General features: G+C 39.3%; 1 protein-coding gene across 3 annotated transcripts in view; it reads right to left on the bottom strand.

The window, feature by feature from the left end:
* Nucleotides 1-11,999, bottom strand: part of LOC107754674 (suppression of tumorigenicity 5 protein-like) — a 74,222-nt gene that overhangs the window by 35,352 nt on the left and 26,871 nt on the right. For 2 of the 3 annotated variants that reach the window (XM_016571218.1, XM_016571216.1), the window contains exons 2-4: nt 8,001-8,096; nt 2,725-3,975; nt 611-747 (exon numbers count right to left, since the gene is read on the bottom strand). In XM_016571218.1, coding sequence (XP_016426704.1) covers nt 611-747; nt 2,725-3,975; nt 8,001-8,074 — 1,462 coding nt within the window. In that variant the 5' untranslated portion in view covers nt 8,075-8,096. Of the gene's footprint in view, nt 1-610; nt 748-2,724; nt 3,976-8,000; nt 8,100-11,999 lie in introns of all 3 variants that reach the window. The other variant, XM_016571217.1, reaches the window with a different exon arrangement.

The following is an 11,999-nucleotide window of genomic DNA, read 5'->3' as shown; positions in this document are numbered from 1 at the left end:
CAGTGACGCACCCACTGAGAAACCTGATCAAAGTGCTCTAGTTATTGGCAATTCTATTGTACGGAACGTGAAAATAGAGACACCAGCCACCATAGTCCAATGTTTATCGGGAGCCAGAGCGCCTGACATCTTGGCAAATTTAAAAAGTGCTGGCTAATGATAAACATAAAATCAGTAAGATTGTTATTCACGTCGGCACTAATGATGTTCGACTTCGCCAGTCGGAGATCACTAAAAATAACATTAAAGAGGTGTGTGAACTTGCAAGTACGATGTCAGACACTGTAATATGCTCTGGTCCCCTCCCTGCTTACCGCGGTGATGAGATACATAGCAGACTGTCGTCACTCAATGGCTGGATAAAACTTCAGGATCCGTCTTCATTTCAGGATGCAAAGCAACGAAATGTGCTTATTTTAAAGGGGGGTGATTCTTTTCTATACCCACTGTAAATATGAAATTCTAATATTTTTACCATAAATGTTTTAAAAATAAATATCTCTAACAATAACAGGTTTTCGCAAGTCATTTTCATATTCATCAGTTACATTTTAGCCTAAAATCAAAAGGGAGCAAGCAGGATCTATCACCAACTGTTGTCTGTTCTTACCCACTATGTCCTCATAGGTATTCTCCTCGAGTGTGCTCTTGGAGCTGGGCCGACTGTGGTTCTCTGTGCCATTCTCTGTGGGTGAGGACGGGTATGAGGAAGGCAGGCTGACAGCATCTTCTGACTCACACGATTCTCTAGAAACAAACAGAGATAAAGAAAAACCACAGCTTTGGACATGACTCTGCTGAACAAGTGAAGAGTAGTTCTGTTGGTATGGCTCATCTTTCAGTTGGATGATCACAATCAGGTCAGACCACCAGAGAACATGAAAGCATCTTTCACTTATGAGGAACTTAAATGTGTTTAATTTGCTCAACCGTTCTTCTGGAAGACACCAATTAAAAACAACGAGCAACGAGAGAGGCTTGGGCATGGTGCTTAAATGAACAACACTCGTATAGTTCTTGCCTATGGTCAGATGGTACTTACTTGTTTATTTACAAAAAGCCAAAATGTATTTGCATGAAAATATACACACAATAACATGGCTGAAAAGCTAACCAGAAAGTTGAAAGCCCAAATTAACATGACACAATCTGTTTGCTTGCCTATAGTCTTTAAATAGTGGAATCTGGACCAGCCACAGGAATGTCAAACATGGGCTCAAATGTAGAGCAGTAGAAATGCTCCAGCACATGGGGTTCTCAATCACGAGAACCTGGCAGCTCTACATACCCAGTAACTGGGCTAAACAATCCATGTGCCAAAGATCATTCACAAGGGCCAAGGCCATGAGGAATATGAGCTATAAACAACATGAGAGCCCTCAAAAAAGCCAAAAAGCAACACCATGAAGCAGTGTTATATCAACTTAAAAAGAAGAGATGAAGTCTCTGAGGTCTTTGAACCTTCAAAACATTTCATTTTGTGTATTCTTCCATCTCACCCTGTTAAATGAACACTGATGGGTTTCTAAAAATATACTCAAAAGTGTTTTATGTTACTGTTGGTAAGTTATCGCTGATGCTATTTTTGGATTTCTGAAGTAAATTTGGAGAAATAAATATTATTAAGCATTGCCCGTTTCAGAAGTGACAGTCTGAATCTCAATGTAAAGATAAAATAAGGCAAAAAGATGATGTGTGCCATACACAGAACAAAAAGTGTAATTGTTAACATTTGACAGCAACAAATTCACCTAATATGGTAAAATTATTAAACCCTGAGAAAACGAGCATCTCCATGTTGATCTTTGCTTGCTGTCAAATGCCTGACAGGAAATTTCATTTTGCTTACTTGATTTGTAACATAAGAATCTGTGAAACTCTAGAGGCCATTACACTGTGAGAGACTATGTAGTCAAAAAACAAAAGACAATAATTCAAAGTCTAGAACTATATCAACAAAACAAATGCTTGGCCTGTGGTCCTTATACTTTTCAACATTTTTGGGACAAGTTTTATACACTTCATTATCCAAGAAAAATTAATGATCTCTTCTTTGTGGGGGAACCGACTAAGTGGAAGTACACACATTCATTGCTTCTCAGTCATTTTTGCCACAGCTGACATGTTTTTTTCTTTGTGCAACACAAATCTGTCTGGCTAGTCTTTAGTTTGGATTTATTTAAAGGGAGCTAACTGGATAAATGCATACACAAATGTAAAATGATTAATTAAGAATATTTGAATATGCGTGACTTAATATTAGATGTGAGAACAGCAGTTTTCAGTGAAAAACAACTTACATTTCAGTTTGTTCATCACAACAATTTCATATGGCTGAAGACTTGGAATATAGCACACAAGTCGTATGGACCACTTTTATTATACTTTTTTGTCCTTAAATCTTGATAGACTATGATAACTGTATGCATGAATTGTATAGAAAAAATAAATGTCAACATTCTTATAAACTTTGGCCCTCCACAGAAGAAAGCCATACAAGTTTGGAACAACATGATGGTGAGTAAATCAAGACAGAATTGAAGGTAATAAGATCTCAGCTAGTAAAAGGAAGGTACCAGTTTGATCCTCAACAAGAACAAGCCATGAGCCATCACCATTACCCCTATACCCTTGAGTAAAGCACTTATCCCCAAGTAGCTTTGGTTAAAAACCACATACCACTACTGACATTCAAACAATATGGAAGATAATCATGTTTCTCACCTATCTTGAGTCTTCTTAGGCAAGCTTTCATCTGTCTTTGAATTTCTCATTATAGCAGGTGCTGGGGTGGAAGGAAGTGGAGGTGGAGATTCAGTGGTGGGAGCTAGTCCATTACCAGGCAACAAGCCTCTGTGGTTGCGGTTGGTATCATACTCAAATGTTCGTTTGGGTTTGGGCAAAGGGTTCACTGTGATTCCAGGAGAGTCCTGTGCAGAAGAGAGTTCTGGGCTCTCTGACCTGGTAGAGCTGATGCTGAACCTCTGCTTGAGCTTAGAGAGTCTTTCAGACCCTGGAGAAACTTCGGGTTCGGTGGCCACGGAGCAGATGCTGCTCCGCTTGCTGCCACAAGTGCTGTCCAAGTCCTCTGTTCCACTTATGATGAAAGACTTCTGTCTGGACTTGTCAAGGCTGTAGCAATTACTAAGATACTGTGGAGGAGACGAAGAGGGACTTTCCTTCAAGGCCTGTTCAATTTTTTGAATGCGGCTGAGCACGGCTGAGGTCTCCTTGCGTGCCGAGAGCGTGCGGACGAAAATCCCTGAGGACTCTGTCTTTGAAGGCCTCTTCTGGAACCTTAAAGGAGCTTCTCGATCCGATACGTGCTCATCTTCCTCAATTTCAGGGTAGGAGCACTCCGAAAATGCTGTGCTCATCCTCCTCACACCCTTAAAGTCAAAGGTTTTCTCGCTGCAGGGTGAGGACAGCAGGCTTGGGCAACACTCGCTTCCACCTCCAGGCCTCTTCTCCAGGCAAAGGCTCATTCTAGGCAGAGCCGCCTTTCGACCCTCCCATTCCGAGATCTTTTTGCGTATGGCGACGGATGAGATGCAGGTCCCTGTATGACTGAGTGAGAGCGTGCGCTTGTGCCCAAGCTTGGTTGTAGGTCCTACTGAAAGAGTACTCCAGCTGAGGGGTCCAGGATTCAATCCATCCCCCACAGGGGGGGCCTGTTGCGGCTGGTTCTCCTTCTGATCCTGGTTATTGCCACTTGGTGGGTTCTGGATGGTGAGCCTCTTGTCCAGACAGCTAATGCTCCTAGATTTGGTGAGCCTGCTTTGGCATTCAAAGTCAGAGAGCGAGGCGCCACTTCTCAAGCTGGCGGTCTTACAGCTCCAGTTCTTTTGAGTCCAGAGTTTAGCGTCAGCTTTATCGTACCTTCCCTGCTGACTGGCGTCTTCACTGCCACTGAGGTGAGAGGAACATGACTCTTTTCCAGTGGTAAGAATTGGAGGTGGGGACACAGATTGACACCTGAAACAAGAATAAATCAGCAGAAAGAGTAAGAAACCCTCCAACAAATTGTTCTTGGTACAGAAGTGTGTTATTTCCTCACAAACAGTAACCATGAATAAGAACACTAATAAATATTAGTTACTGTGTTTTAAACAGAAAAAGTCAACAGGACAAGTAACATAATGCTACAAGTAATGCAAAAGGAGAAGATTTTAGATAAAAGGAAATGTATGTCTAATATGAGAAAGAACAACAACAATCTGATGCAAATTTGTCAGGGTAAAATCCTCCACATCATGCCAACAAAAACAAAATAACAGTATAAATGAATATATGGATTCCCCCACACAATCACTTTGGAAATCATTTATATGGACCTCACAAACAAAAACAATTTATCCATTAGACTTAAGAAATATAAATTAACTCACCCTCACTAACCCTCAGCATTTTTTCTTAGCCATATGTCCCCTGTAGCAACTGTTTCTCTTTGCCTACATGTCAACCTCAACCTCCACATCATTCCCAGGCCCACTGTTCACTCAGCAAACAGATGCTGCTTACTGCTGTAATGTCAGATTACTTTTCTTAGGGAATTAATTAGAGCTATTAATCTGTCGCTTTCTGTTTATCGGACTATCAATTTTTGCGTTAAACGGTCCTGGGGTCCAGGAGTGTCTGTCGCTGGAACATTTCCAGATACTAGGTTCTTTGTTCTGTTGGTTATTAGATCGTTTATTTATGCTGATGCCAGTCACGAGACAACACTGACGTTCTGTTGCTTAAATGAGTCCAGATGCAGAGGTCAGTTATTGCGGTCTTAGTGCTTTTCTTTGAGTCTTTTGAGAAGATAAGCCGAAGGGGACAGGAACTGCTGAGACACTGAGCTGACCCTGTATGTAGTTTTACGACCGCAGATGGCTGGGGAGGAGAACTAGAGAAAGGGGAGCACAGAGAAAACCCTGAGGTCAAGGAGGTTGTAAAAAGGTCCTGGTCATAGACCTGCTATTCTATTCTATTTGGACGTGGAGATATAAAATTGTCTCTTTTGTTGACGGGATTATTAATTTATGCGTTAAATGGTCATGGGTATCACGCATCTGGTCCCTGAAGGGCCGTCAAACAAAGATAGTTTGTATCCTCCGAGTGAGTTAGGGTCTTAGCGCTGCTTTTCTTTGAGTCTCTTGAGAAGATAAGCCAAATGGGACAGGAACTTATTTGAGACAATTGGAGCCTGGGGTGACCATGGTTCAGCTTTACGACTCTCATATGGTTGAGAAGAGATGTTAATTTTCCGGTGGAATGCGGAGATTCCATCGTTCATTTGTGTGATGTTCGCAAATGCCTTACACTGCTGAGCAATGAGATGAAAGATTCTGCTGACCTCATTTCAGTCACCTCAGACTAGTGTTGCTTTCGTCAACTATACTTTTAAATTATTGTCTTTTGAATTGTCTGTGTAAGTTCTGTTTCTTTGTCTGTGACAGGAGAAACCCGCGCTTTTCTGGAAAGTAGGAAAAGGATGCGTCCCATTTGGAATGCAGGAAGAAAGAGGGGAGATGTCCTGAGGTCATGACACTGTCACGGGTGGAGATCTGCCATTCTTCTCGCTCGGACATGGAGCTATTAATCTGTCGCTTTCTGTTTATCGGACTATCAATTTTTGCGTTAAACGGTCCTGGGGTCCAGGAGTGTCTGTCGCTGGAACATTTCCAGATACTAGCATGCAGTGATTTTCCCTGCTTCGCATTCCTCTAGGCAATAAACCCAGTGATATCAGCGTTGGTTACCATGGAACCAGAGGCCTGTTCTGCCCTCCTGAGGTGTTACGCATTTCGGGGGAAGGGTCCATAGGTCCTCATATGGCTTGTTAACTGAGGGGTGTTACAGAGTATTTGTTAAATATAGCTAACAAAATATATATTGTGTGTTTGATTGGTCCAGACGCTATAAGCAATTCATACTTTTATTTAGCAAAGATGCATTAAACTTATCATAATTGAAAAGTAAAGACTTTTTACATTGATACAAAAAAACAAAAAAAAATTCAAACAAATGCTTTTCTTTTATCATGGCTTCCAAGAAAATAATCGGCAGCACAACTTTTTTCAACAATGATAATAATAAGAAATGACAATAAATGACAATAAATTATATTATGATATCCTTATCTGTGTTAAATCTTCAATTACAGTTGCATAATAAACTCTTATTTCTTAACTAAAACCTGAAACTTTACTCATCAGAATCATGTATACACAAGAACCAATTCAGGGAATTAAAGAAGCGTGTGCAGTACGTCCTCTGAAGATAAAGCTGTAGGCCTCTTTGCATTAAATGGAGACAGGAAAATGTCATACTTGAGTCTGACTAATACAGTGGTGTCTTCTTCAGCATTCTCCTTTGCTTGTGATTTACAGCTGAAGCCGAAATATCCATGTCTAGGAAGAGAGGCTAGCAGAAACTATGCCATCACCCCCCCCCACCCACACACACACACACACACACATCTTCACATAAATCACAAACTCCTTTGGTAAATATCTCTGACATCAGAGAATGTTCATAGGTAATTATGAAAGTAACTCCTCTCACTCTTCAAGGACTGTTCCTTCTTCACTTGTTCTGATAGCAACTGCAGAGCCCCATAGTTAAGCAAAGGCCACAAATAGAACAGAGCCTCTTTTCTAATCAACTTCCTGGCTTTTGCTCATAACCAGGATGTTTACATTAGCTTTGTATACAACAGTTTGGCCTGTGAAGCACCATTGGATTCAATTATCTATATCAACTACTCCTCAATTATAGATAAAAGTTCTGGTTATCATAAGAAATCATTGCCTGTAAATATTTATATGATTAGTAATTTCTCTCTCTCTCTATATATATATATATTTATTTCTCTCTATACATATAGTTGTATTTTCTCTATAAAACCACACTATACAGAGCTTCACATCTAAATAAGAATTTACAAAAAAAATATTTCTACAGAGTAAATTATTTCTACAGAGTAAATTTGAATCGCTACCAACATAATGGTCCAGATTTGTTTCTCATACATTGAAATTGCTCTAAATGTTCATTTAAAAATCGATTTACACCAGAACAGAGCTAAGAAACTGTTCAAAACCAATAAAAAAAAATGTAAATGTTCTAAATTAAACTAGTTCATTTTTACTGTCAGATCACATCATAATAAGGGTTAAGGCCTGTTTACACCATGAACAATAACTATAATGACAACTATATTATTGTATACACATACAGTACATCAACCAATAATAACATTGTTTAAGTGCACACTGAAGTTATGTCATCTGCTGCTTTAAATGCTCAAGCTCGAGTCGGGTGGATTCTGATTAGCTGACAATGCTTTTATTGTTCATGAGCTGGAAAGTGATTCCAACAATATTGTTCCTCTTTGTTGTTATTATTATAGTTGTGGTGTGGTCATTGTCATTCTCATTTGATTAGAGCAATTCGTAAAACTTAACAGTTATAGTTATAATTAAACAAATAAATTTTGCTTGGTTGGAACAGCAGCTACGCTAATTATGTCTCTATTTGTTTCTCTGTTTCTGCTGGGATTGACATCCCGTGGTAACTAGGATTTACACAAGTCAGTCTGGATCCAGAACACCTGAGAAGAGATGATGCCAACCCCTCAGAGGACCTCAGATGATGCCAACCCTGAAACAACATACAGAACTACCACATTTTGCTATAAGTTTGATTGCATCATATAATAATTGCTGTTAATAGTGTTCATCGTCTGTTTGATTACGTATTTAATTGATTTTTCCGTACATTTCTGCCATATGTACATTAACTGACAGTCACCACTGATAAGCTACCACTAAATATTGTAGAAACTTAATTTGCTGTAAAGTTGCTTTGCAATGATTTGTATCGTGAAAAGCGCTGTACAAATAAACTTGAATTGAATTGAATAATCTCTGCTGTGAATCGGCTTTCTGTTAAAAACCCATAAAAGCACAAACAATGGACAAAGACTGCTGACTCATCATCATGACTGTTACCTGTCTGAGTTTTCCTGTGGACCTTTAGCCGCTCCTGCTTTTGGTGCAGTTTTGGAACTCTTGTTGGCAGTCATCTCCCTCTGACGGCCACCTCACCTGCTTAAAATAAGTTACTTTGGTAAGAAAGTTTGTATCATGACCATTAAAGTAAAGATACTGAACACACTACTGTGCTTGAAACCATTATGCTGATGATCTCTCTATGAACAAGACAGGATTTATAAAATGACAAAAGTATGTTCATTTTTACCTGTGAACATATTCAATGGACAATGTTGATAGAACATGAATAGTGGGAAACGGTTCTTCTAGGCATTATAAGAAAGGCTACGAAAGGTTTAGACATGGCACACAAGCTAACATTTGAAATAGATACTTGGCCTATAAGTCCAACCCATGGATTAACCCTCTCTGGAAAATATGAGTCAAAACACAACAAATATGGACCTTGATCTCTACAAAAGAAGAGCCCTATCATCCCTGTCATGCAAACAAATCCCTGACCACATGTCATTCACAGAAAGAAAATACATGCCTGCTTGAAAACAGATGTCTACATTTTTTGTAACATTATTCTGAGTTTACACATGAAAAAGTTTCTGTCATGATGCTAGGGGTTGGCAAGGCATTGCTATATGCTGCTATATTGCTGAGGTGTTCTAAATTATTTTTAGCATGTTGCTATGCAGTTACTATAGGGCATTAAGGGTGGTTGCTAGTAGGGCTGAACGATTAATTGCATTTGCGATAATATCGCAATATGAAAAATTTCGATTTTTCAATCGCAGAGGCTGCGATTACACAGTCACGTGACAGGCGAGAGTAAAGATGTCATTCATATCAATTCATGCATCACCTAATTTCATCGTAACATATAGGCCTGGCCTACAGAAAAGAACATTTATGTTTAATCTATCTAATAGTGTGTTGGTCATACTATACAATGATTTATAGCTTGTCTTTGTTGAATAATACAGAACATAAAGAGCTTTAAAAAAAATAATTGCATATTAAATCGCAATATTGGTAAAAAAAATCACAATTAGATTATTTTCCAAAATCGTTCAGCCCTAGTTGCTAGAGTATTATAGTTGATTGCTTAATGGCCCAAGTAAATAAAAAAAGCCCACCTCAGTCCCTGCTTTAACATACTGTATGGGATTTCTGGCCCATTTCATTAACCGTCAGGTAAAAATCCTGAACTACATCCATTAGAAAAAGTAAAGGCAAATATTGGTTTTAGGTCTAAGGGTTTTCTTTCCGACCCCCAAGTTTGAGCAATAGTAATAGTGATTTTTGCCAAGCACCACTAATAATAGCAACATTAAATTGTGAATTGATTTCTACAATCCCGGAATATGCAGTCAAAAGAACAGCAGCACTAAGACCCGGAGGTAATTACAGAGCAGGTTTACATGGCCTGTTAGTATAAGAGAGGTTTTAAAATCTGTTTGTAGAATCAGAAAGACATGCCAAATGCCTTTAGTCTATGAAGCAATGTTTGGAGTGTGTTTGTATTAACGTCTGTTTGAATAGAGTAGCCAAGATTAACAGAGCTGAGCTAGTCTCTTGGCTCATTAAATAGTGATTGCTTTTTCCCATGAACATTTGCACCTAAGGACTAAAAAAGACCCTGTTTAATGAAAGATATTAGTTTTATAAGCTGGGTCAGGGAGTTGTGGTTTGGGAGCTCTGGGCACACGGGGAGTCAGGTTGGTTGTTGAGAAACAGGGGGCTGCTTTTTCATTTTGTCAGCTGAAGCCATAACAAGTACTCAAAAATCTTTGATGAGCAGTAAATCAGATTTAAAAGGCCATGCTTTGCACAGCAAGTCCCTTAAATGATTTGAATGAACAGGTCCTCTTTACGTTTATATCTCAAAATCTAATAAAAAATATTCTGGAATGAATAAAAATTAAGCTCAACAGACAGAACTTACAGCATAATTTTAACACAACATTTTCCTCTCCTTCAAAAAAATAATACACTTTTTAACAAACAAATTCATGTAAGTGTTATATATTATATTATATTTTGTGATGATAATCAATGAATGCTGTTGACTGGGCTTATGCATGGATGAATCGTTAACAATAAGATCAATAACATGCATTTTGAAAACAGAATTTCCATTTCATGCTGATGGGGGAAGTCGTGGCCCAATGGTTAGAGAGTCGGACTCGTAACCCAAAGGTTGCGGGTCTCTCTCCCACCTTCAATACCATGACTGAGGTGCCCTTGAGCAAGGCACTGAACCCCCAGCTGCTCCCCGGGCGCCGCAGCATAAATGGCTGCCCACTGCTCCAGGTGTGTGTTCACGGTGTGTGTGTGTTCACTGCTGTGTGTGTGCACTTTGGATGGGTTAAATGCAGAGCACTAATTCCAAGTATGGGTCACCATACTTGGCCACATGTCACATCACTTTAACTTGTATTAATCCAGAATTTTCTATTAACATAACTATGATCTCAGATGTTCTCCTCACCACAATCACAAGCTTTTCAAACCACCACAACCACTGCAAACTGTCTTCACACCCAGAGACATCTTAATTAGCCACTCCTCACAACCACAGTGCCATGTGCATGCCACTTGCCACTTCCTCACATCAAATTAAAGGGCCTCATCAGAGACAAATGTGGGAAAAATTCATCTTCCACATGCAGAAGGAAAACCTCCCATCTTGGCATGCGTTCACTCGTACTGCTGTGTACAGTTTATAAGGAAGTCAATATTACAAGCACTCAAATACAGAGAGGATTGGGTGTAACTGGGTGCACTGGGGGTAGGGGTGGGCGCTATACCGGTATGAAAGTGACTACTACCGGTATTATGTTGTTCCATGATATGGATGTTGCTATACCGTGGATACCGTTATATATTCATGAATTCAAATTTTGCATTTATATCGTTTTGTTCAATTTGGTACGCTTTGCCAATTTTAACACAAAGGACGATAAAGAGTCAAGGCTGAACGTTTTTGTCCTCTGTTTGCAACGCCGTACTACAGAGGCATTAGTAATCAAACACATAGTAGAGCATCGTAGCAGACCAAACTTATAGAGCACAAATTGCCTACTCCAGACCAGTGGTTCCCAAACTCGGGGGCGCGGCAAGGCTGAGGGATAGTGTACAGTCAGCAGATTATTTTGCAAAAGAAATCTCTGCAGGGTGATAAAGACTACACTACGGAATGTTGCCGCTTATCATGCGGCCACTTGCCTGATAAATAAATAATTGAGCGCAAAATATTAATTTGACATATTTTAATTACCTTAACATGACTCGCAGTACCCGCTTGAGCGCTCCGTTATCAGTTGTAGCAGTTGTGGTTGTATCAATAACAGACCACTAGATGGCGTGACTGAAGAGTCAGAGTTGTATTGCAGGCAGCCATGTAGAAAAATAAACGAATGATGCATGGTTCTGCTCTAAGCATGTAAGTAAGTTACAAGTTTGAGAAAGGACTTCCAGTGCCAGGTAAACGTAAAGCAGATTATGAATATACTTAAGATAGACGAATACCAAAACAACGTGTCTACACCAGACGCGAGTGGCGCGATTTGACAAAAGCAAATAGAACCCAGTGATGTTCTCTTCTGTGGATGCGACGCGACAAATCCATGACAGTAAACTGATGCCCCGTTCTATTTCTGACGAACTCCAGCGCTCTGACAACAAAGAACAATTTCAAATATTCCTAAGAGAATAGTGAAAAAATAGTTTCCTCAAAACTATTAAGCAGCACAAATGTTTTCAACATTGATAATAATGAGAAGTGTTTCTAGAGCATCAAATAAGCATATTAGAATGATTTCTGAAGGATCATGTGACACTGAAGACTGGAGTAATGATGCTGAAAATTTTGAATTTCAGCTTTGATCACAGGAATACAGTTGCCTATATGTTAAAACATTCAAATAGATAATTTAAATTGACAATATTTCACAATATTACAGTTTATTGTATTTTAATAAATAAATGTAGCCTTGGTGAGCA

Source organism: Sinocyclocheilus rhinocerous, unplaced genomic scaffold (assembly GCF_001515625.1).
Source record: "Sinocyclocheilus rhinocerous isolate Xijiao unplaced genomic scaffold, SAMN03320098_v1.1 scaffold742, whole genome shotgun sequence".
Taxonomy (NCBI): Eukaryota; Metazoa; Chordata; class Actinopteri; order Cypriniformes; family Cyprinidae; genus Sinocyclocheilus; species Sinocyclocheilus rhinocerous.
The sequence above is the reverse complement of the archived record's forward strand: the minus strand, read 5'-3'. Positions and strand labels throughout refer to the sequence as shown.